Source organism: Pocillopora verrucosa, chromosome 8, assembly GCF_036669915.1.
Source record: "Pocillopora verrucosa isolate sample1 chromosome 8, ASM3666991v2, whole genome shotgun sequence".
Classification (NCBI taxonomy): Eukaryota; Metazoa; Cnidaria; class Anthozoa; order Scleractinia; family Pocilloporidae; genus Pocillopora; species Pocillopora verrucosa.
The window spans coordinates 13240252-13267478 of record NC_089319.1 but is presented as its reverse complement, the minus strand read 5'-3'; the positions used below and the strand labels follow the sequence as shown (position 1 = coordinate 13267478).

Genomic DNA, 27227 nt, shown 5'->3' with positions numbered 1-27227 from the left:
GCGGTAACAACTGATGCACATCATATACGAGAGCGACAAAGCCACTGAGTGTAGCTTGAGAAATGGCTGTGTTATGGCATTCTGTGGCAGTGTTTCTTTCGCTTCTAAGCATTATAGAAGGATGGCAATATTCGAAAAACCACCGCGGGCCATATGGATGTGTGATGAACACGCGGGGAGAAGTTGACTGTACAAGTAATAACTTTACTTCCATACCAGCTGAAATTCCTCGCAATGTTATTGCCTTGTAAGTTACAGCATGCTCCTTCGTCGATTGATTTGTTTCTGTGATAAAGTAAAATGTTATGTCGTTCTCTCGCCGTTATGGCGATATCTGGAATGTTTGTTTCAAAGGCTATCACATGTGTGTCTCTCTTGAGGGTGTCAAAGAAAGTTAAAAATAGCAAGATGTCTTCCCAAGATCACGTACTGAATTTGATTTACTATTCTAGGTCAACTGCATGCCGTACGACATGAAAACATAATGTCCAGCTGACCGATACATACACTTCCGTGAGATTTTAATAGAATTTCATGGTTGTCCTGAATCATACACGGACCGCGTTCGAGAGAGATTGAAAATTGCAGTTATCTCCCCATTTAGTGTTTATGAAAGAGGGACTTAGATGATTTTTCGAAACTACCAATCCGCCAAGAAAGTTTGACTGTTTGAATGAAATAGATACAGCTAAAATATTAGAAGGAGACGCTGGTAACGCAGAAGAAAGGATAACACGATTGTAATAAATTTATGGCTGGTTCATCTGGAGAGAATGACGGAGTCCTCTGTGAGGCTTTGCAAACCGAACAAATTTTATTCGTAGCATTATATGATTTTAATTCGGTTTATGTTTTGTGTTTACACGAATACTGAGATATCTCCTGGAATGAAACGTTATCGCATCAGTACGTTACTATAATTTTTAACACGCTCTTGAGCCAAAATCATTATTGAATTTTTACTATGGTTTTAAAATGTCCTGTCGAGCCTGGTTTTGACATCGCAAACCGTTAAAGCTTGTCAAAACCTTTTCGATCCAGAACATAAAAAATACATGAATCAAACAAATATAAATCGGTTCATAACAACAAGCCTCTGTGGTATTTTTCGTTTTAAAAAAATCTTAATAAGCAAACCATTGTGCGATGTTCGAATGTCATCGTTTAATTCGGCCTTTGCTAAGTTGGATCTGAATTATTTGTTAGATTTTCTACCCTTTGACATTTACCTCTATGTCTGCCATATATTACACATCGTCGGCTCTGCTGAAAATTATGAAATAGCAAAGCTACTCAAGGATTTTTTGTTGTTTTGATCTTGGAAGGGGTAGAAATCTTTAGGAAAAGCAGAGGAATTCTCGTGGTATCCTGAATGCCGGCACTCAAGCTGTACAGAGCTTCCTGATAACAAGCGAGGCAATTCCATCTGTCTTCATGTCTATATATGTTCTTTGCTATTCGATAAATTTACTCTTCGGTCACTTTAGATTGTCACAGCGTCAAATACTTTGTTTATATTCCTAATCCCGAGTGCATATTCTCAATTTCAGAGATATGAGTGACAACATGATAAGCGAGCTTGCAAACTTCACGTTTTCAAGGTTTCCCAATCTGAATAAACTGTAAGTACAGCTGTTTTAATTCACTTTGTCTATTTAGCTTGATAGGGCACTCTTTGTTATCAAAGTAGAAAATTAAATTAAAATAACTGTCCGGCCTCTTTTAAACAGACATATACCGACTGCGCTTGCGTTTCGTGATGATGCGTTTATAAAAAAAAAAAAAAAGTGCGAGCTATTTAAACAATCAGCCTATTGTAATCTTTTACTTTACACTGAATTAGAGGGGGCAAGACTTTATGGCAGCTTTCTCCGATTTTGTAACGTTCTTTTGCAAAGCCGAGTTTTTCAGTATTTCCTTTTGTCAACATTAAAGATATAAATTTCACGACCTCTTGCTGGGTTCAGGGTGTGAAATGGGATAGCTGATGGATCAAATAAGCATGGAACGTACTAGAGTATTTCAGCTGCAAATATAAAATGACTAAATCTTGACGATTTCACCATGTGTAGTTATTTAAATGACTTTGTGTGCATCAGAAGTATTTTTGTTTTGTTAAGAATTTCCGAAACATCTCACCCTCTCCCCAAGTTAACAACCTGACAAAGAAACTTTGTTTTGCTTTTAATTTTAGAAGCCCCTTGTTGATTTTAGAGCTTAATTTCGTCTATGCCTCTGGCTTTTAAAATTGTTTTCAAATGCTCTACTTTATTTTGAAAAGGAGAAAGAAAACATCTATTCCTAGGATAAATACCCCAGTCTCCAACTTTGCGAATTTCATTGTTTTACCCACTTGACCATTTTTCCGTGTTTTTATTCTCTTACCTCCGATTCAACTAGCGAGGATTTTCGCATGAAACTGGTATGCACTTATTGATAATAATAATATCTGCAGTCCATTTTTTCTCTCTGTCGTGTCAAATCACATAATCAGAAGTATAATTTATTTTGATTACCCAAATTGGATCAGGTCTCTTCTATTAGGTTAGAAGTATTCCACAGTCACTCTACACTATCAATGGCACATACTTGCAGACGACGAAAGATGTAGGATATAATTTACTAATACACACCTATAGACCTTTCCGCGTGAAAAAGAAGTTATTGGAAAACAACTTGCGATCGCAATTGTATTCTTTTAACTCAAAGCGATTCAACAGAGTGCGATTGGTTGTCAATGCTTGTGAACAGCGATTTAAGGAATCTGTTCTGGTTACTTGTTTGTTTGGTTTTAGTTTTTTTTTTGCGGCAAAACGTCTGTAAACAAGTAAGGTTTACGTGTGTTTAAAAATAACCGTCCCAAAATGGGACTGTAGTTTTATAAATACGCTGTGAAGGGAACGTCACGTCTGCAGGAAATGGTTTCAGCATAACATCACCGTAGAATTGAAGTATCAAACCCTGTCATAACCACAACTTTGATAACTGATATTTTTAAGTGGCAACTGTTTTTCAAACAAAAGCGGGTTCGAATATTCGAAAAATGAATGTAGCAGTTTATTATTCTTCACTTTGTCTGCCAGAAAACCAATTAAATCAATTGCTGAAGTTTGATATGACTCATTAAAAAGTTTTTAAACTTTTACTTGAGGTTACAAGCCGGAAGCGCAGACAGCCTTTCGCCTCTCTGTTTTGACAGCAAAAAACGCCTTTTAGTCGGGGAACATAAAATTCATTAAAAAAAGATCACGAATTTCGTTAATTTTGTAAGAAAAAAAGTCGTACTTTTACTTCATAAGGAAAGAAACACGTCAAATTCTGCTCTTACCTTTTTCTCTTTCCATATTATATCCTCACATGAAAATATTTGCTGGTATTAACCGCGTTGGCGTGCAAGCTGGCGGTATACAACTTCAACTTTAAGTGTGAGATCAAGTGGAGGTTATTCAACACTAACGTTAGAAGGATCTTTACTCTTTAGACGCTATAACGACGCTATAAATTTTGATTCAAAACTTTCTTTTTGAGGACCAAGAAATTTCTACTATATTGATCATTTTGAGTATCAATTTTCGTGTTTTCTTATGAATTATAGATTTCTTTTTCCAGTGTTGATTTTCGCCTGATCCTCGTGGGATGTCAAATCTCTTATCGGCTCAGAAGCGATGGTATCTTATTTTTGCTAAACGCTTTAAACTTTAATCTGCTTCTCGGCCTAATGGAGAACAGTTTACATAGAAGCAAGTTCTCGAAATAGCAGTTATACTGCACGCAATGTCGCTGGGCAGAAATTTTGACACTAGAAATTCCATTAAACTGAATTATATGTTTAATGCGACAATTTAAGAGCTTTTTCAAGGTAACCCCGTTTCAGAAGAGCTTTAAAATCTCGAAAATACTCGCCTTACTTGACAAATCTCCACAGACGAACTGACGGCTGTATAAGAGGAGGTTAAGAAGTCAGCCTTTTTCATGAGCATTTTTGTTTTCCTACCGAAGCAACAGACAAATTTAGGTCTGACGACCACTCAAGTTGTTGAAAAATGACAATTTATATTTCCATTTGCTTTTAAGGTCGGTAATCTGTACGACTTTGTCAAAAGTTAGACAAAAGAAATGACAAAGGATGGGCCATGATCTGTTATAACAGTTTTGCATTGGTGGTGTAGTAATATATATTCAGTAAAGTTTTTTTTAGGTAAAATCACGAAGGAAATAAAAGGTATAAATTATGAGGTAATTTGAAGACGGAAGGGTGAATATTAGTACAATTTGAGAAATTTTCCAGAGAAGCAATGCGGTGGTTTTTTTTTTACGGAAACCTTCAAATGAATAAGTAGTTAGTTTGATTAAGTCCACAGAAATAAAATAGTAAAGAGAGGAAGTGTGCAATCTTTCCATTCAATTTCAGCTGTAAGCGGAAAACTTTTCAATTGACAAAAGTCAAACGTCTACAGCTGATAACAAAATACTAAGGATTCAAAATTATGGAACAGTTATCCGGCGCTTGCTGATGCCCCGATGTATTGTATTAGTCGATGCAACTTATAATGCATATGGCATGCTGGAGATGGCATATTGCATATTATCATTAGGCATCAAGATCTTCAAAAATTATTTCTGTCCCAATAAGGCAGATGACGGTCGCACAATGAAATAAAACCCATATCCAAAAAGTGAAAGGCAAAATTTGTGGGTTATAATTTCTAGCTGGTACTTTTAGAAGTTCAGTTATTTGTACTTGCGGTTCGCTTATTACGAAATCGTGGAGTGTTAATGGGAAAGTAAAAAGACAATGGAGGGCAGATCTATTTTCATAGCTACACAGGAAATTGGTATAAAGTCAGGGTATTAAATCATTGCCAAATAAGAAAGATTCGGATATAAAAATTTGGGTTACGGACAATGTTTGCGAAATTTGCTGTTCTAGAAAGTACCCTCCTCAGTCATCAGCATGTGTGCTTTGAAAGCAGGCGAGGAATCTGCTCCTTATATGCTCATTTGATCCCGTACATTGTTCTTCTCCCCAGTTGTTCAAACCAAAAAGCCTTACATTCAAGTACATATAAACATGCATGTCAAACTCGTTATACACTAAGTTATCAGAGAACAATGCGTTACGCTCATACAAAACTTTGTTTAATATATTCCAAGAATGTCATACCCTGAAAAATTCGTATATAGTCGTCGACAATTTTTTTCTGTTGTCATTGAAAGTAATTCGCCAAGGTTGGCCATCATTGAAAATTGTTTGCCGTGATAGATTTCTTTACCAGCTGAGGAAATAAAAGTAACTCGAATATTATCAGAGATAATTTATATCAGAGAGAATAATTATGAGCGGAATTAAAAATGTTAAGACACCAACATTGCTTTAAGGCAGGTGTGTCCAGAATAACAGTTGTCATCTGAATGAAGAATTCCAATCTTTCGCGGATGTTCAAAGAGCTCACCTTTGTTCCTATTTCTGTTTTTCATTTGCGCAGTGGAATTTTGGTGCAAAAATAATAAAAGCAATTGAAAAATTACTTCATTTCAGTACATGTCTTTATCTGTTTTCTTATTATATATTTCGATTCCATATTCATAACACTGAACTGCAAATACAACGGTCGTCCTAACTTTGAAGGTTTTCCAACAGGCTTTGTTCAGTCGAATTTGGTACGAAACGAATCCCATATGACGATACTTTGTAAACTTATTTGTAAATCATTTCATTCAGGATGATGATAACCATGATAATAACAGTGATGAGGATAATGAAATAAGTTTCCTCATATCTTATACTTTCTTTTTTTCTCGCGAAGCGTGAGACTATCTCTCCCGAACTAAAATTGAAAGTCTTTTTCGCACACCATCTTTAAATACCGAAACATATCAGCAGCAAGGAGTCTTTCATTCTCTCAATGTTTTATTTTTGGATAATCAACGTAAAAATTAACTGACCACCTCTTTTCACTCTTTCCTTTCGTAAAACACTATTTTCAAATGGCTTTGAGACAAAGAATTGCGTATCTGAAAAACAAAACTTGTTTCATAAATCTGGTCTCGTAATTTTTTTCGAGCTGTTACAAGACTAGTCGCCCAAGAAACTACACAGCGTAGTCACCGCGTATCGTGTCTATCGTGTCTTTCGTCAATGTAGAGGAAGCTGAGTTGGAATTTTGGCGACAAACAGGGATTAGGTCTCCTTCTTTCAAAGCTCACTGCAGCGAAAACGTCCAAACTGTAGCTGCAGCCTAAGAAAATCACGACAGTTAACGTATTTCGAAGAAAGATACCAAGAATCAAGGAAAGAAATTGATTGCACTCAAGTTTCACAGAGTGCCCACTGAAAAATCCCGCTGGGTACTGTATAGTTTTTTTCACAGAGTTTTAATAAATGTTCTGTTTATGCTCTTTAGGTATTTAGTTTCTTTGGTTAGTTGGTCATTTTCTTTCTTTACATCTTAGTAGACATTCAATCAGCCACAACCAACTTGATAGTGGTCTTCTCACAAGACACGATGCTTTTTATTATTCACTCGTTATATTCATTCTCTATTAGTTTCATTATTCACTCGCGATTTTGAATAAAAGCTCTTCGTTAAAATTTTATCAATTTGCCATGTGACTTCATCGTATAATGCATTTATTTCTACGGTCAAGGAGAGCCGCATTTTCCAGCGAGCCATTAAAAATTTTCTTCAAAGGCACGTTCAATATTTAGAAAAAATTCGATCAATTCACAACATCTGCCATTGATAAGACCCCTGATGTGAGGCATAACTGCCGCTCGCCCGTTTCCGTTCATTATGGATTCGTTTTGACGATGTGTTGAATGAAGAACGCGTTGGAACATACCAAAAACGAAATCAAACCTATTTTTAGTCTGTATATCAAACTTTTTGGTCATGCAATTTAGGTTTAAAAATAAAGTACGGGCTTGCCGAATCTAATAATTTTTTTCGAGGGATGCACTGAATTTCCCTATGAGCTTGCTTAGTTCACCATTAGTCATGTCTGGAAACTCTCTCTCACTCCAGAAACAAATTTGGTTACTTATTTCGTGCCTCAATATCAAAAGACCTTCCAAAAAGTACATTGAAGTGTGATCGTTTCTGATGATCGACACGTAACGTAACTCTTTCTTGGTCTTTCTTTTGTCCGATTGACAAAGTTGGTAATGTTTTGGCGTGTAACGATTACCCCTATCATTGTTTATTGAAGTGGCTCAAGGGAATTAAATATTTCTTATTTGAGTGAACATTTGAATTCTTAGAACCTCAAAAATGAATTAACAGAAGGCAGAATGTAGAAATAGCGTCCTCAAGAGAGAAAAGATGTCCTTTGTGTGATCGAAAGGGAAACAGAAACAGTTCATATTGCCTTCGGTCTGTCATGAATTAACTCGCCGAGTTACTGGAACACCATGAATATTTTAATTGCTTGGAATGGTAAAAATTTATTACAAACACAATTTGTAATCTTAAATGCGAATATAAAATCTGATAGGCTGAGCTATCATTGATATACATTTATTAGCCAATAGTTCGCCGCAATGACTGCAGATCAAAGTTCTGTTATGTACTCCCTTAACACTCTTCGCCGTTTTGGTGTGGGTTTCAATCTGCTTTAATGATATCAACAATTAAATTTTCGCCCAGAATTAGAATTCTATGAAGTGATGGAACAAATACCTAATTACAATACGATATCACATCATAGTAATTGGCACCTAATCAGGAGCATTTTAATCTAATTGTTTCATAGAGCTGTTATCGTCAAGCAAATTTATCCGAACCTCAATAGGTTTCCTTGTCAGCGTAGGGTAAATTTGTCCTGCATTTACCGATCTTAATTGGTTTATGAGCTTAGTGATATATTTGAAATTAATTAAAAGATCTTCGAGAGCAGATCAAACTGGTTGCGGTTACTGAAATCTTATGGCCAAGCTGGGCGGATAAACTTATCTTAATGACCCAAATTTCTCGTGAGAATATTCTCTTGTGCTGCTCAGTTGCTGTATAACGTGATTTAACATATGCTTAATTCAATATTGGCTTTTTCTTTGATTGTAATCTTTAACGGATCAAGAGGCATTCACTCTAAACTACAAGAGATTGCGATAAGGCAACTATTGATTTAATCAGTTCATTGTGTATTTTGTGTTGTGTTCTGACCTGTTTGGATTGTAGAAAAAAGACTATCGTTTCGTGTTGCCGAAGCGAAGAACTTTCCGGTTAACCTGTATTGCTACCAGGAAAGACTTTTCTCTTAAACATGTCAGGGTGTTTTGGCCATGCTGTTTTTTCGTTAATCCAAACGTGGTTTCGCACAGGGTTAATGGTTGCGGTCCAGGGCGTTAGGGGTCGAATAGCTGGAGTCAACTGGTTAAACTTGAGATCGGGGTCAGTTGAAGCACTTGTGCACAGAGTAATATTGAGTCCTTAAACAAGGCTTCTGTGGCTGAGGTTGTTACCACTGTTGACTTAGTATCCGAACTTGAATGTCAAATATCAACAACTTTGAATATTTACCGAACGAAAGTCTGTTCTGAGTTTAAAGCTTCCATTAGCTGAGAAAAACGCCGGACTACCTCCGCCAGTAGTTTTTTTATACCATAAGTAATTCCTTCAGATTGTTTTTGGACAATATTTGAGAAACCCCGTCAAAGCACGTTTCAAAAAATTGATTAAGAATAATTGAAAAATAAATGGAATCCAATGGCAGGAATTGTTCGTCCACTGTACCTAGAGCGAACAGAATCACAATCTACTCATTCCTACTTTCTTTAAATATCAATTCACACTATTCCGTTTGCTTTCATAAAATAATTTTTGTGTATCTTTTCGAAACAATTCAACAGAGATTTGACAGGTGCCTTGCTGAGGAAAAAATCCTTCTCGGGCAATGTGTGAGACAGTAAAGGTTAAAAGACGATAGTTTGATGAAATTCATATTCAACTTTGTGGTCTACTGGTTTGGAATGTTCTGTACAACAATTGCAAAGTTAGGCTAAATGATCCCACTGCGTTATGATAATAATTGACTTTTTCTCAGGCTTGCAAAATTACTATCAGTACAAATTGAGCTAAAAAAAACGCAAAATTTTGTTTCGCTAATCTATGAATCAATCAGGTAAAAATGATAAACCAAACAGATGAAATAAGATTAAGGCGTTTGATTACAGGACAGACTGACCCGAGCATCAAAGCTTACTCTTCAAGTTGCCGACAACTTTGAAAAGACGTTAGATGTTTGACAGACAGTCAGTTTAACACTTTCACCTGTACTTGTCTCACGTTATTAGAATTCATCTTTTTTCAAGAGAATTTGGCGGCTTACGACCATTTCTAACTATTAATAAAAATGAAAGGAAGCCGATAAGCATTAAATTACCAATTTAAGATAAAGTCTTCTGCGCCCTGTTACTAGAACTTTTTCGATCGTTTTTTGTTAACGCAAAGTTTAAAAGTAACGCGGTCATATCTTTCATGATAATGTAGAAATCATTTTGTTTTCGGTTCTTTTTTTTACAAACAGTGTAACTCCTCACCGTTATACGTGATTTGTTGTGGTTTGGTTGGGTTAACGAGAACCTTGGTGTGAATTTTGCGGTGAAAATAGTATCATTCCTTTCATTTTTAATCTGCTATAAAAGACATCTAGGTCCTAATAATAGTCTTTACATGTTATTATTAGTTTTTTTTATTGAGTATAGCTTTTCGTTCATGCTCAATAAAAGGTATGATTTTTTGTATTCCTAGAAAATTCCTTTCTAATTTAAGTGCATGTTAAGCCAACTGATGATCAAAGAGCACATGTATTGTTGGATCCAAAGTGTCAGTCAGCCTACAAAATAATGATGATCTGTGGAATTCTTGGCTTATGGTTTCTTTGCCGTTGGGCTTTGACATTGCCTCATCGGAGAAAAAAACGTGTTTATCAACTCTGTTTTGTGTTTTTACAATTAAAGCATAATCACACGCAATTTTATAATGAGCTAGATTACATTAGATTTGTTTAATCCAAATGAACTCCTGCATGAGGATGCTAAATAGATTACCATAATTCTAGAGGATGCGTTTAAAACTTTCCTAGTGCGAAATTTATTATGCTTCGAGTAGAGATCTATCGATTTACCCTTAGGTAAGGCGACTGGTGTGCAACATGCTATCGGGCGTTCTTTTCCGGCGGGGGTGCTAAGCTCGGGGAGGGGAAAGTCGGCGTAAGAAGGGAAATCAAAGAACATTTGATCCCGTGATCCCGCTTCCGCTAGCTTACATTTTGTTCTTTTTCGCGCTCCCGTCTTTTAGCGCGTGAAATAAGTACAATACGATGATAACTAATGGGTAAGATGGAGTTATAGTTTCACTTAGGGTGGCTTCATTTTTATGCTCTGAAACAAAATTAGTATCCAAGAGTCAAGTGTACTCTGCCATCTCTTTTCAACCGGAAAGACGTGATTATTTTTTTAATCAAAAATAAGATGCAATTCTTCAAATTATTAGCTTACCAGTAGGGGTGTTTTGAGCATAAGAGGCTAAATTCAATTTGCAGTGTCATGATTTACCAAACCTCCGCTACTTGTTTTAAGATTTGGTGGAGCTGCGCTTAATGTACTCTTCTCGTCTTCTTTCATTGTTCGCGACTGTTCTGCTAAGGTTTTCACAAAGCAAATGAAAAGGCAACTCTGAAGTCGTGGGCAAAACCAATTGCTTGACTTGTCTTACATGAATTCGATACTCTAAAAAAACCCACAATGTCTTTATTTGCTATTTGTGTCAATCTGTTCCATCGCATTAATCATCTTCACTGCCTTCCGTTGTAGTGTTTCTTCCCTTTGTGGTTTTTTTTATTTTTCCAGACTGATAATGCGTGGTTTCATTCCCACAAAAGATAATTATTCTCGCCTTAGAAAGTACGCGAAATATCGTGAGGTACCCAACTACTTGCTGACTGTTTGCCGGCTGAAAGAAGCCGCCCATCTGTAACTGGGGATTAATTATGTCAAGCTAAACGAAATAATACATGGAGTAGCGAATAGCACTCATAAGAACATCCGGTATTATCTTTGTCTTGATGAGAGATGCAGACAACAGAAAACTTTTTGTTTCTGAACGTTTCTGAAAATATCCAGATAACTTCCTCAAAGCTTTTAGTTAAGGTCATCTCAAGTCCAAACTACCACACACGCTTTCACTCTCCCAGGAGGTATATAGAAAGCACTTAATCATTTGAATTGACTTAAACATGTTTAAGAAAACAATGTCATAATAATTAATTGTTGTTACAGTCTTTTTTCTACTTTAAAAGGCATATTAAGCCAACCGTGATCCAGAGGGTTTTTTTTTTAAGATGACCCATTTGTGCGTGTTCAGTAATCTCGAGAGTTCCTCCAACTCTCTCATTTTAGACAATGAAATTATTGTGCGTCATTAATTTGTCATGCTCTTGAGAGAATTTATCAAGAGGACTTGTAGCGTACAGGCTTCTGATGGGTTAAAAATATCGATGGACGGAATGCTAATTTTCTTCATGTTGTTATCACGTGAAAGGGAGAGTATCAACTCAGTCAAAGATCACATTCAAAACAATCATATCCGGCGACGAAAAAAAAAAAACTAATTAGATCAAATTTTATCCAGAGACAGGGGACACTGCAATGTTAAAATTGTCACTTGAAAACCCCCCTGCGAGAAAAAAAGTCATTGAAAATATAGAATCAATGATTATCTTCAAATTGAATTAGAAGTGTACCGTAGTGTAATAACATTACAACAAATAATTGAGTCAAGACTCCTAGTTAAGACAGGTAAAAACAGATCAATCTGAGCGAGACCAATTTTTCCCGATGTTTCTGTCTTTTCTCTGATGTTTTTGTTTGGCCGCTAGCTCCTACACGATTATATAATGTTGCGTCTAGGTCGACGATGTTGTTGTAGTTTTGAAAGAGTTACTGGGACAACCTGTTATATATTACAGGGTACATAAGGATTTACACGAATTAAACACCAAGTTGAAAGAGGATGAACACATCAGACCACAACCTTACCAAAGAGGTCTATTTCGGCGGTAGTCAGGTCACAGAAAGCGCATCATCAAAGTACTGGGAAGTACGAATTACTATGGCTTACGAGAAATCAGAGCTCGTGTCGAAAGACAAAAGCAATTCAGTTTATTAGATTTGTACTCTCTGTTGTGTTCTGCCACACAAGACGCTTGAGACATAGCTGATGAACAGGATAATTTCATATTGTAAGCCAGCGTATGGCTTTTGACGCCATGAATTGGGTCTTCTTTGGCTTATTAGTTACATCGCCCCTGGCCAGAAGGAGGAGAGCTAAACACAAATGGATTGTTTACAAAGAGAAACATATTAGAAAAACTGTCCTAAATGATATTTGCCAAGAGCACTTTTGCAAAACTTTCGCTTTTTAATTTTGTCGCTAAAAAAGAAGTTTTTTTTTACAAAACCAATTCAGCCGAAGATTCGTGGAGAACAAAAAATAATAATGACTTTTAGCTCAAATTCAAACATATCCTGTAAATGTGAAATGAAAATATTTTCTTTCAAAGCGGCAACTTTGAAACATTAGAAAATCACTGCGTATAATCCTTATTTCCTTTTGCATGTGGGAGTTTTTCTGTCTGAAAATTTGATTTGTGGTCCTAATTCAAACACTTTGTGTTATTTATCTATCATGATAAGGCGCCGCAAAAAAAATCAGCTTTAATTTTAATGTGGAAAATAGCATTGACTTCACCACCCACACAGTTATCGGCAAGATTTAGAAATCAGCAAGGGTTTTATCTCAATTGCCGAGTTAAATTTTTTGAAGGAAAAATTTTTGTTTGAAAAGTTTTACGAAGTTTTAAAATGTGGATACGCGTTTGAAGGAAGAAAGATTGTGATATTTTTCATTCATTCGTCGTGACGTTACCTTCAGATGACAATATCAGTTTGTTAAGGAAAAAAAGTGAGGAGACCTGAATATTGAAACCAATATGGAAAAAAGATGGCTAAGAATGAAGAATATTTCAAGACTGTAAAATATGTTTCAAGTGAAAAACTAAAAAGATGTAGGCTAATTTTTCCAGTATAGTGTACAGAATATACCAATACTCGTTTAAGAAAATGGTTCTTAATCATAGGAGGATAAAGCAAGATAAGCCCCCGAAGCCAGTTTTAAAAAACCGACGTCCATAGCATAAGCTGATGGTTGGAGCGAAATTCTTTTACTCGCCTACTGACACAGCACAACAGTTTGTTTAGAAATCGTTTCTAAACGACTTCTAAACGACTTCTAAAAAGTCAGTTCAAATACAAGTGAATGCTCGTCCATAACTAAAGTAATTCCTTTAATGAAACTCCTCTCAGAAATGTATCCTACCTTTGTTTCTCTTTCCTACCACGTTAGAAGGAAAATTATTTTACTTTTTCAGTCGTAAATCCTCGGTTATCCTTGAATATGATTCCGAGAGCTTATCCACCGTCTGATTTACGTTCACGAGGACAATGTTCCAAGAGTTTCTTCAATAGGTCGGCCGTTTATAACTATAACAAGACAACTTTTGAAATAAAACCCCACACTGCTTATGTACTGTTAAAGTGAGTACCAACTAACTCTCACGGGAATACGGGTTTCTCAGCGGTGACCTTTGATGAATAAGCAACACCGTGTAGGAAGACCAATAATGCCCTTAGTCGCCTTATACTAACGAAGTCAAGCTTCGGTATGCCGTAAGGGGCTAGTGACGTGCTCATGACGCTCACAAAAGTGTTCTTGCTTCTCCCTTTTCTTAGGACTTTGAATGGAAATAAGCTGTATCATGTTCACCCTAATGCCTTTGAAGGACTCAAGCATCTCAGGATACTGTGAGTTTTCGTTACCTCTGAATGGCAAATGAGATTATCTTTTACTCGGCATTCTCTATGATCTGAAGTGTAACAAGAATTAAATAATTTGACATTAACCTCGCATATCTTGCCTCTTAGATCACTTAAAGATAATGACTTAAAGACTTGTCCAGAGTTTGGAGTTCACCTGAAATCCTTAAACGAGCTGTAAGTACTTGAATACCATATCATATTGATCCACCTAATAATTATTTAAACTGATTTCTTTCTTTTTTCTCTCAGATATTTAACAGGGAACAAAATGAACACCATTAAAGCTGGGGTTTTCAAAGAAGTTCCGAATATTGAGCACCTGTAAGCTAAAATGACTGTTACGTGGTTTTCAATGACATTCTTATATCTGGACCCTTTCCTGTATTCAGATATCTTTATTGACTTATTCATTTATTCATTATTTTTGCTATTTTGTTTCACGATTCTTGCTGAAGTACATTGCTAAGGCATACCTTTAATACCTTTGATACATTTTTTTGCTGTTTTTTTTCTTTAAATGTTCCTTACTGAGAGGGATCAACCTGGTGTTAATAATGGATCTGTTACAGGGACCCATGGCTATGACTTAAACGTTTCGATTTAAAAGAGCCTCACAACTTTTTTTCGAGTCCTTATTTTATCGCTTCGCACTACTTCCTTAGACTTGAAGGAGGTTCCAAAATTTTAGCCGACAAGATACAAAAGAATCATTAATTAGGGTTTAAGTCAGTGGGGCCATACTCAGTAAACATGACCACAGTCCGACGTTTCTTAAACTCAAGCCTTTTTTATGTTCTTCTCCAAAGTACCTGTTATCGGGAGTCCAATGTATGTACTTTTTCTTTATTGTTTTTTTATGGTACGTACATTTTTTTAAAAATATTTACCCTTCTATTCTTGATTTTAGCTGGCTTGATAACAACAACCTTACAGAAGTCCCAGCGGAAGCTTTGAAAAGTCTAAAAGAACTTAAATATTTGTATGTATGCAACTTATTTTTAATTCATACAGTAAATGGTTTAAACCCGGGGGTAACAAGTTATAGTGGGCAAGGAAGACTTCATCCCACGAAACAGTCACCGAACTACTACTACTAACGAAGCTAACGACAACGCAACTCCTACGACTACAGCGACTATACCGTACATAAAGGACATATCTGAGAACATCTTTTGCATCCTAGAACCCTTCAATATCCGCGTTGCTCACAAACCCATTACCACACTACGTCAGTAACTGACTGACGTCAAAGACGGACTGAGGAACAGACAGGGAGCAGTTTATAAGATCAATTGCTCCGACAGCCACGCCTCCTACATCAATGAGACTGGCAATAACCTTACAACTAGACTGACTGAACACAAGCGAGCGACGAGGAAAGGCGATGTCAACAATCACATTGCTGAACATCACCGACTTACGAACCAGACTATGGACTGGGACTCGGCGCAATATCTAACCAACAGCACCGACTACTTTCAACGACTGACTCCGGAAAGCTGGTTTACTAACTAAGAAAAGACTCCCCTCAACAGGTGTCAACCACTACCGGCACCATACAAACGACTCATTCACGACATCAACATTACAAACGAACCGAAAAGAACGACCTAACTTTACTAACGGGTCGAGACCGACCAATCACCACCAACGACGAACGCCACTTGAGTCTTACAGCCAATAGCATCACGGTAAAACTGACCAATTAGTTTCTACAAACCGAACTTGGAACATTCGACTGACAACAACTATTCACTTGACTCTGATGACGACTTCCGCTCAGGTTTCGAAACGTCAATCACCACTACCGACAACAGTCCTTCTCAGGACTACACTCACCCGAACGATCAAACTACACTATTACTTATTTTGTAACTAGTTTTTCCTCCGTTTAATAAATAAAGGGTTGACTTAATTCTCCTTTCTTTTTTAGGAATCTTGAGTCAAACAAGATTCGCATAATAAGAAACAGTTCTTTCCAAAGTCAGTCCAAGCTTGAGTCGCTGTGAGTATTTAATTCCTTCAACATTCTGATAAAAATGTCAAAAGTAAAAATAGGACTAAAGGGTTACAAAGGGTGGGAAGCTGGGTTCTCCCCAAGAAGGCTAAACAACCTCCTGTATTTCTGGCACTGAGCACTTACAAGCTCATGAGTTGAAGTCTCGAATGGAAAGAATACCCAAAGTACATAATTTCAGCTCCTGAGACTGCAGTAAAGAGCTACAGCCAGTTGCAAAAGTAGTTGAGACGTATTACCTTGACAAGAGATAATTATTCACCATGTGATCCAACATAATGTATTCCTCTACTCCCTCCCCTCTTTACAATGTTTCTAGCTTAGCAGTAACATAACATCTACAAAACTTCGATAAACAACATGTGAATTGAGGAAGGAGGGCAGATTTTGGTTTTTTTTGGTACCCAAGTTCTTGGCCATTTGATGAAATCGGTAAACGCACTTTTTTCTCAATGACCTCCGTCGTGTAGACGTATGGTACGAGGAAAATGATATGAAGAGAAACCCAGCAAATTACCAAGCAATTGTCATGGTAATAACGCAAACCGCGCCTCAGTTTTATCATCAAAACACCGTTACCAAATCCCCATTACCGAAGATTTTGAACTGTTAGGAATAACGTTAGATGAGAAACTAAAATTTGAAACGCGTGTAGCGAGAGTATTCAGAGGAGTCTCTCGGCAAGTTGCTCAAGTATATAGAAAAGATGCTTCCCTTTGAAACAAGAAAGGATATCTTCCTTTTTATCAATTTTTCCCCATTTCAACTATTGTTCTGAGACCTGGCACTACCACAGTACAGGTGCCAGTGCAAAACTGGAAAAAGTAAACGAACGTGCTGTACGAGTTGTTTTTGATGTAAAACACACGCACCACCAGGAACTACTCATTAAGATAAAGTTACCATCATTGACTAATGAAAGACTCACAAACTAGTTTGTGCGGTTTTTAAAGCTATTAATTACGATGATGCTCCTGAAAGCAAAAAATGTTACTAGATATTAGAAACACTAAATACGATCTGAGGAAAACCGGCCGACATTCTAGAACTGCTCAACACCACAACCCACGGATTGAAATTGTGGCGTTACCTAGTTCCAAAGCTGTAGAATCTTCTACCAGAGTCATGCACACAGAGCTGTTAGAACTCTTAAGGCCTTCAAAAACAGCATAAAGAAAATTGAAGTTTTGGGTCTTTCAACCTAACTTTTTACTTTTTGTTATATTATTGTAAGTGCACAAGATTATCGTTTTTACTTCTTGGCGTAAAGTGGAATTATTTTAGATTGTATTTTACGATGCTGACGTAAACCTTCTGAAATTTTAAAGTATGTTATAGTATTTACTTTAAATTTAATTTTAATTTATGTGGAATACCTGTAAATTAGCTGGTGCGTCATTTCATTGCGTAATGTCACACTTGGATAGCTAAGCGTATCACACGATAAACTTAAATTGTATTTTAAGATGTCTCAACATTTTCACAACTGGTTGTCGTCTAACTGACACTTAATGTACCGATAATAGTTTTTGGTTTTAAGTACAGACAAAGAATGAAATCCATTCGTGTCCTTTTTCATTCCTTTTACTTAATATTTTTAATTTTCCTTTTTCTTTCTTTGGTGAAGAATATGTTTCAACAATGAAATAAGAGAGATCGAAGACGACGGATTCAAAGGGCTGGACTCTTTGAAGTATTTGTGAGTATATGCTAAAGCTATTATGATTTTACCTTCATTTTTAAGAAATTCAATGCTAGATTTAAATAGCGAACTAAGTATAGATATACCCAAAAGAAATGTGATACTAACCATACTTCCGTCTCAAGAGCGCATATTTTCGTATGGTCACTTCTATAACAGCGGTAATTTTGCAATATAGCAACAAAAAAAAAGGCTCCATCAATGGACAAAGCTCAGTAAATTTTGTTTTTCTTCTTTGTTTTAGAAGCTTGATGGATAATAACCTTAGCCAAGTACCTGTTTCTCTCAAAGATGTCAAGAACATTTCCCACTTGTAAGTGTTTTCGTATTCTTCGATCAGGAACAAACTATGAAGTGAGTCTGAGGACAATGTTAATGAACTTGCTGAACATCAAATATCGTCATTTCAATGTTTGACTTACATACTGTAATCTGGTAGTCATGACGTCAGGCTCCGTCTAGGCCTTACTGCTATTACTATAAGTGCAGTTGACCTGTGAGAATCATTCATACAGCGCTATTGGATTGAGACTCATAAAACATAAACCAAAGAAATCACAACGGCCAATCAAAAGAAAGGAAAAAACCCTGAGGAGCCTATGAGATCTCATAGTGAATACATAGTGAAAACTAAAGCGCGGGAAAACGCGGGTGACTAAGTCGCGACTAGTTTTTGTTTTGTATCTGATTGGTTGAGGGTACGACGCGATTTTTTTTGGACCAATCACGGAGCAAAGCAAAATAAAACCAAAGCAAACCCGAATTACTGTCGACACCCAATTGTAGTTGCCCTACATTCTCATGTTCTCACAGGATTCATTCCACATATTATTTTTGATTGACCATAGTTTAAAAGAGTACCAGCTTTCAAGGAAAAAAAGCACTTTAAATTCTTTTTTTCAACTTTAAGCAGTTTAAGAGAGGATCAGTATTCTGCTGTCCACACTCTGTGTTCGCAACTTGAGTTTTATTTTTCCTTCCAAACAGGGAACTTAGTTCCAATCCGATCGATGAAATTCCCGACCATGCGTTTAAGGGACTCGTTAAACTCCAGACGTTGTAAGTATTGTTGTCGGATAGCGCCCCTTTATTTTTCTCTTGTTGTTTCAAATTCCCTCTTTCTGAGTTTGTTTCCTTTGCTTTTGTAATTCTTAAGCAACGTTCTCTAGGAGAACTGGAATCAAAGCTGTCTAAATTTTAAACAAATAAAATTTCCTTGCGAAGTCCAGATGGATGTGTTTCCAAATGGCCCTTAGAAAGCATACCATTGGCCTATGACCTGAACCAAAATACGACCTTTTTTTAACCCCATCACTACTAAGATGTTACTATTAATTTTCTTCATTGTTTAATTTCAATTTCATTTTCTTTTTGCTTGAAAATTTGTTGGATTACTAAAGATAAATTGTCTTCTGGTCAGCCTGGGGAGTGAAAGAGTCAAGGTCTGTAACTTGTTACAGTTCATTGACTTATTTTTACCACTTTGCAGACGTTTCACTTGGGAGAAGCTGAACTCTGTTGGTCACAACGCTTTTGCCAACCTACCAAAACTAAAAACCCGACTGTAAGTTCTGACACATTTTTGTGAAAGTTTATTTTCCCATAACGTTGATTAAATCCTTTTTTCCAACTTGAAAAGACGGGGGAGTATTTTTTCTTCCCCGTGTTGCTAAAAAAAAACTTGCTAGTTCATCACACTTCCCTCAAACTCAGCGCCCTTGGTGCCATTTCTAACAGACATTGGCGGCACGGATAACCTTTTGTGGATATTGAGTTATCGATGAGATGTATGGATGTGAAAAGAAAACGATCGAAAAAATTACTTCGATTCCAGCATTAAACACATCAAATGATGTTTTATTCATATTTTAATTTTTTTCGTTTTACTTCGATGTTTTTCAGGAGACTGGTTAATTTACGTTTGGAAAAATTTCCAAACCTGACGGGCACATCTTCTCTCCAGTACCTGTACGTATTGCTGAATAATGTTTTTTTTACCTTAGCAAATGATTAAGAAACGAGATATCTTTTGGTTGGATTAAGTCAGATATAAAACTTCTTGACTTGGTCTTCTACTTCGAATCTTTATGGCGGATTATGAGCTGATTATTATTTGGTGGTCTGATTGCTTTTGTTTGTTTCAGGACTCTGACTGTCAACAAAATTAGAGAATTACCTACGAATCTTTGCCAGAATCTGAAGGAATTGGTGGAACTGTAAGTAGAGTATAGTTGTACTTTGTCAAACAACTCTAAACGCACCCCTGGATACTAAGAAACGCAAAATAACAGAAGATAATAGATTGGGTACCTTGCCTCTTTTTTCAACGATTTTGATATTGCCGTTGTAATGAAAGCAAGGATGGTTTAACGAGATTTTCAAGAGGACGTAAACATCACATTAGATTTTATCACTTTTGTCAAAACCTTCAACCTTTTTTCGTGGTGCTTCTAGCAAAGATTTAAGTTCCGTAGTTCCATGAATTTTGGTTGCTACCGTGGATAATCAGGCTTCTTCTCCTCATCCCTACAGAACTCTAGATTTCAACAAAATTGAGCGTTTACCGGACCTATCCGAGTGCAAATCGCTGTCTGTTCTGTAAGTATGACATTTAGAACGCATTACGATTGAGTTGCGTAAAATTCAGACCAAAGTAATCAGAACGGTTCATAAGCAGAACAAAGGAAGATATCTATATAAACCTATAAGAAACCAAAGTTAAAAGATGTATGCAGTCTTAAACGCGGGAAAACGCCTGTCACCAAGTCATGATTGGTTTGGGTTCTGCAGCTGATTGGTTGAAGGAGAGGTTCAATTACTTTGCGCAGTGAAGCAAATCAATCTCTTGCCTTCTTTTCGACAATCGTTTGAAAGCTGTTCGCATCTATCGATTCATGTTAGGTTATAGACCAGTTTATGGAGAGATAGTTGTACGGATTTTACCTTGCTTAACGAATGTCTTGTTTTCTTCCAACAGAAAAATTGAGCACAACGAGATCACGTCGATAGAAGGGTCCTTGCAAAATCTGAAAAATCTTAAAGACTTGTAAGTAACGCCATTCAGATGTGTAATTAATAATTTTCACCGAAGTGGAGGTAGATAGGTGTGTTGGTATATACCACACAGAAACTAAAAAATAGTTCGTTTCTGTCAATATGCCGAACGATGGTGGGATATTTTAAAAACTTTCCTCGCGATTTTGTCTCATCGACTCCTCAGAGGTGAATGGGACTCTGCTTATCGCCTCCGACCTAGCCAATCAGCGCGCGCGAAAAGCACCATTCACCGGTGTGTTATACACTAATGGTGATTAGAATGATAAATGGATAAATTAAGAAAAGAACAAAACGAATAAACGGATTAGTGAAATTTCCATGTGAATATGGATACATCCAGACTAGTCCTGAATTTTACCAGATTGGTGAGGAACAAGATTGAAGAATGTAAACGCACACCTACTTAAGTCATCTGTTTTCTTTGCCACTAACCTCTTAGGACTCTAAAGGGAAACAAAATCCAAAGCCTGCCAAGTCGGACGTTTGAAGGAGTCGAGTATCTGGAGGTTCTGTAAGTATTTAAATAAAAATAGCAAATCCTGGAGATGTGAAACAGGAGCTTTTACCTTTGGGTCCAAAGAAACAACCATTGCAAAATTGGGCGCTGGAAATAATTTTTTTACATCTTATCGTTACTATTTGGGAATTATAGCTGACATTATCTTGATGTTAAACGTATTTATTATCCTTTCATCGTATTTTGTCTTTGTAGGAATCTTGCGAAAAATGAAATCACACACATTTCTGAAGACGCATTTCCACAATCAAATATGATCAAATTCTTGTAAGTACATAACTTTTCCTTTCATATCTTATTGTAACTCGCTTAAAATTCTAGGTCAAAGGTACCTAACATTTCTAACTGGAGAAACAACCATCTCTAATAACATCCTCTCGGTTATGAATCAATCAAAATAGTCTCAGCCAAACGGCCTTTTGATGCTCGGTGTGTAAACATCATTAAAAGGAATAATGAACACCAGTTAACCACATATAGGTTGGTGTCTGTAAAGCTTGATAACAGCTTTTTAACTGCGTCAAAATCATTCTCATAATACTTCCCTTTGCTTTGTAATGATAGATCAATAACAAACACCAACTGGTTGAGGGATGGGTAGGTGGGTGGTGAACCAAACCCAAGCCCGAATTACTTATTTACTAAATCCGAAGTCGCGGTCTCCAGCTCATTTCTAAATACCCTTGCTAGTTTATGGGAAAGCTCCAAGTGGAATGTGTGTACTTATTGACATAAAATGCAATCTTCTGCTTTTTTTTTTTTTAACAGAAAAATTGAGGAAAACAAAATCACGTCGATTGAAACGTCTTTCCAAACTCTGGGAAGTCTTAAAGATTTGTAAGTGTACTTTGTTACTCACATTTTGGAATGGGCATTTATGTGAAATTCCTTCAATAATTCGCAATTAAACAAAAGATCTCGACTTTTGTAAACCTAACAAGTAAGCGAATTCGTGAGTTACAGAACATATAGATAGAATTATGGATATCTTTAATATAAGTATGAGATAAGAAAATGCCTTAAAATGTATCTGAAACTTTTATTTCTATAGAAGCTTAGAAGGAAACAAAATCCAGGGCTTACCGAGTCAGACGTTCAAAGGAGTAAAGAAACTGGAAAATCTGTATGTACTAAGTGTCGACCAGATCGTTCCAAAATGATTTTTACAGTAGTACGTCATAACTAAGCAGGCGACAGCCCATCAAGACTCTTGATTTAAGGGTATACAGAGTTTACTTCAAATTGATCGATATCGTTTTGTTTTATGAAATTCAGAGAAAACCTGGATTGTCGCCCTCTGCAAGTCATTTTATTTTTCGTTTTACTATGCCATTAAACTTACACTGGCATTTCGTAATATATACCGCCTAATCACACAAATTTGGAAATTGTTGCACGGGGTTGTGAATACGCCATTAGAGATTCCCATTGCTTATTTGCAATCAAGTATTTAAGACCTCTCATAGGAACTAAACAGCATCATATAACTGACTATATTTTAGTGATTTAAGGTCTCCATGCGTGTGTTCTACAAAGGAAGATGTGTTGATTACACCCAGGGCTTTCATTTGCGGGAACGATGGTACGCGGGTGGAGGGGGGAGGGGGGGGTGATACGAAACACCACAGTCCAATGGGAGCCCAAAGTGGAATCCAGCTAGATACCGATACGCATCATCCTAAGGGGGTGCTCTGAATTGTTGTTTCAATTCTTGAAAATGTTGTACTTTGCTGTCAGGCTGATCTTGTTGTTTAAAATTCTCCTCGTAGAAATCTTGCGGAAAATGAAATCAGGTACATTGCTGAGGACGCATTTGCACCGTTTGAGATGATAAAATTCTTGTAAGTACATACATTCGTGTATTCGTGAACTTTCATAGTTCGGAGATTAATTTATTTTTTAGTAAGAAAAAGAAATTTTAATAAGGAGACATTTGTGGGGAAATACGCTCAAATGCGATGGACTTCAGTTTTGTCGACATGGGCAAGTTACTGAAACTTCATAAATAAGGGAATAACATGACTTTTTTCGGGAATATTGTTTATTTGCGCCCGCGTAGTGGCCGCAAATAAACAATATTCCCGAAAAAAGTCATGTCATTATCATTATTATCAATAAACAAGGCCAAATGATATAAAGAATGCGAGTTTTAATAATACAAGCTAAGTGAATGACGAATTCAAAGTCACTTCAAATCATCATGTAAGTGTTGATTGAACAAGCTATTAAAGAATCAACTCAGTCCAGTGAACTTATTGAAAATTACCGAAAAAATGCTTAAAATCGTCTATAAATAATAGGCATATCACAAAGTTAACCTTAAAAAATGTCCATGCTGGTAACAGAATCATCACAAAGCTGTAGGGCTGATAATGCATTAGCAGCCCGCTGTCAGTCTTTTGCGGCCCGCTGAGCGTGTGTTTTGAAGAGGCCGATTCTCTATTTGGCCGCGTATATTGATAATAATATTGCTTAAAAAAATTAAACTTGCCAAATACTTATATTCAGTGGAGAAAGGAAAGGGGAAGATTTTACCACCAAACGTACAACTGAACAAAGTAAAATTTCTGTCTGGAAAAACAGTGGCTTTTAACAGCATGCCTTGATGTAATGGTCACGAACTGATGGATTCCCCCTGTTGATTGTTATATGGACAAACCTAAGCCAGACTGTACAAATAGAAGAACCATGAATTTGTAGCTTAGGATGGAAAGAAGGGAATGTCTGAGTAATGGAAGGAGAATTAAGGAGGAGAGGGGGGAGGGGGGAGGAGCCTTAGAGCCCCTGTTTGTTGACCCAAGTGATCATTTTTTATGATAAAACAACGCGTCATTTCCCCCTTACATGTTTGGAAGACGTTCGTGTAGGAACCTCCTCCTGCCAACCCTAAACTAGGGTTGATCGGTTAGCAAACTGCATGGTAAAAAAAAACAAAACAAAACAAAACAAAAAACGGTTTCAAAAATTCTTCTGCGCTTCCACTACCACAAGCAATCTTTTGAAACACTTTGTTTGAAGTGGGAGTCAAAATGATTTGTTCTATCTTTTAGACAATGCATCTCTTTAAAAACATCGATGGGCTTTCAATTCATGTGTAATTAGTTTACTTGTGTGTTTGTAAATCTTGTCTTCAGGGATCTGAGCAACAACTGTTTTCCAGTACTTCCTGCTAAAGGGCTGGAAACACTTGAAACTCTTAAGGTGCGAGGCAACAGAGAACTAAAGGGGTTACCTGCAGCAAAACTCCATAAAATTCGAACTGTGGAAGCGCACTACCCTTATCACTGCTGTGACTTCCGAAAACAACGTAAAAAGAAAGAAAGTCCAGTCAGGACTGAAAAGCTGAAAACAAGCGAGTTCAAGAATTCTTGGACCTGGGCTGAGGGTGAAGAAGTCACCTTTCTACGAAATAGTCCCGAGGATAACTTAACTTCCATCACAAGCAATGAAGAAATGTCAGGCTTCGGTTCTGGAAACATAGACCCAGCAATGGAATTCGACGGCAGCTCGGAAATTGCAACAACAGTCGGTTCGGGTCAGGTTAGCAATGTTGGCCGTGTAGATGATATTTCCATTGACGAGGACGACGACCACCAAGTCACGTGCACCCCTGAGCCTGCTGACCCTTTTTTCCCGTGTGATGATCTCATGGACTCTTCGCTCCTCCGTATCGGCGTGTGGATAGTGTTCTTGCTTGCATTGCTTGGCAACGCCATAGTCATCTTTGTGATCATTACACGCAGCTCACGAATCGACGTGTCTAGATTTCTGATCTGTAATCTAGCTGTAGCAGATTTGTGCATGGGTGTGTATCTCGGGCTTTTAGCAGTCGTCGATGCGTCAACCCTCGGAAACTTTCGGAGCTATGGTGTCGAGTGGCAGTTGAGCCCAGGGTGTAGGACAGCGGGGTTTCTCGCTGTATTGTCAAGCGAAACATCAGTTTTCACGTTGACTGTAATCACTATTGAACGCTACATTGCTATCACGCATGCGTTGGACATCACTAAAAAGATGAGCTTAAAGAAAACGTACCTTGTGATGCTTGTTGGTTGGTGTTTTGCTCTCACAGTTGCAACACTGCCGTTGTTCGGGGTCAGCGACTATACCAAATTCAGCGTTTGTCTGCCGTTTGAGACTGGGAACACGAAATCTTTGGTATACGTTACATCAGTGCTCATACTAAATGGGTCAGCGTTCATCGTCATATTAACTTGTTACTGTAGAATTTACAGCGCTATCCGTGGCTCAAACGCCTGGAACACAAATGACTCAAGAACTGCACTAAGAATGGCAATTCTCATATTTACAGACTTTTCGTGCTGGGCACCCATAACTGTGTTTTCTCTCACCGCAGCGTTTGGTGGAGAGTATGTGAGCCTTAAAGACGCAAAAATATTTACAGTTTTCGTGTTTCCTCTCAACAGTTGCGCTAACCCTTTCCTATACGCTATTTTTACTGCACAATTTAAGAGAGACTGTATTTCGCTGTGTCGTAGAGTAAAAAGTTCTCAGATTCCTAAAATAACAAGTTCGAGGCGAAAATACTCATACTCGAGTGGTGAAATGAGGCGGAATTCACAAGTGAGTTCATCGAACGGACTGGAAGGTATGATAGCAAAGCTGCGCCCGCGTGAGCAGCGGCGGAACTCCCTTCCACCATCCATGAGGCTGATGGTTAGCAGACCTGCAAATAGCAAGAGTTCGGAGACAGTGAGAAAAGAGGTCATTGTCGAAAAAGTAACGGTTCTCTAAATGCTTGACATAACGCACTCGATTAAATGATCCTCAGAACTGAATGGGTGCCATGACATGCAACTCTGGTGAAGGCGTGTTTCAAACGTAGTCTGTATTGTATCATGTCTCCTCCAATTGCATGCTGTGTAATCTATCAATACTGTACAAATTGTATCATACAATTATTTTATTAGGTCGTAGCTAGTATATCTATGAGAGGATGGTGGATCAATGAGATGAATTTCAACATATAATAGTTGTGTTCATTGACAACCTGTCTGGTTTGGGTTTTAGTAAGGGGCGGATATGTTAGTAAATTGTCTGTGTTTCAAACACGAGAGAGTTGCTTGAAAATTACCTTTTTCTGTGGGATAAGCTTGCTCGAGGCTCGCATAATTTTTACGTTTATAATTACATTGTATTACATTGTGATAAAATATATTAAGTTGACATTCAAGTCAACACAGTGCGAAACAATGTATAAAACTATGAAAGAAGTTGATGGCATATTTCAGTGGTCCGTCAAAACTCAGGCTAGAGTAAATAAAGCAGCTTCATAGTTATATTGAAGAATAATAGCGGCCTTTTAGGGCATGATACTGCGGGGAAAAAGTTGTGCGCTGGGTTAAGGTTGCAATTTGTTATGAGTTTGGAAAATAGCTGATGGAAAGAAGAAGTTGAAACTTTCGAAAATTCCTGAGAAAAATCCTCAGTTCTCATAAAATAGTAGAAATCTTGAAACTGAAAATAACTCAGTCGCTCGGGCAAATTTACGCGCAACTTTATCTCTTCGATCTTTTTTCTTAGGTTAAGGAAGGGATGGGGTCCGTTCGATCCTGCAATTTTGAAAAAAATGTTTAAAATCTGTGAATAAGCGTATCTCTGAAACACTTAGCATGTATTTATTGCCCAATTTATCGCAGTTAATCAAGGGATAATGTATTTGCTGTAATAAGCAACATTATTTACGATCTTTTAAATTTTACATTCCAGTCACGAAAAACAACCCATTAGGAGTTTGTTTCACAAGATTGTATTAAATTATATCATATTATGTTATTATTCAATGACAACAATAGATGGCTAGAATATGCAGAGATATTCAATGGAAAGATGTGGTCCTAAGCAAAGAATTCGGGCCACGTGAGGTAATCGGTTATAACAGTGAAAAACTGGGGATGGTTGTAATCTTAAATACAAGTATTTTACTTAGGAGATTTTTCCTTACCCTTATTTCGTCGACTTAATAACATTGCACAAGCTCTTAAATATGTAATTATATAACTTCTTACGTATTTTGTATAAGTGATTGTAAATAGATAAA

The 27227-nt window shown here is 37.1% G+C and overlaps 1 protein-coding gene across 1 annotated transcript; it reads left to right on the top strand.

Annotated features, from left to right (window-relative positions):
- Positions 1–27227, top strand: LOC131798530 (follicle-stimulating hormone receptor). Its single transcript, XM_059116180.2, has 21 exons — positions 1–247; positions 1551–1622; positions 13790–13861; positions 13982–14050; positions 14126–14197; positions 14784–14855; positions 15810–15881; positions 17521–17592; positions 17840–17908; positions 18583–18654; positions 19085–19159; positions 19498–19563; positions 19740–19811; positions 20128–20193; positions 20573–20641; positions 21092–21163; positions 21365–21436; positions 21938–22006; positions 22221–22292; positions 22939–23010; positions 24304–27227. Exons 1-21 carry the CDS (start codon positions 63–65, stop codon positions 25919–25921), a joined length of 3150 nt encoding a protein of 1049 aa, XP_058972163.2. The 5' UTR covers positions 1–62; the 3' UTR covers positions 25922–27227.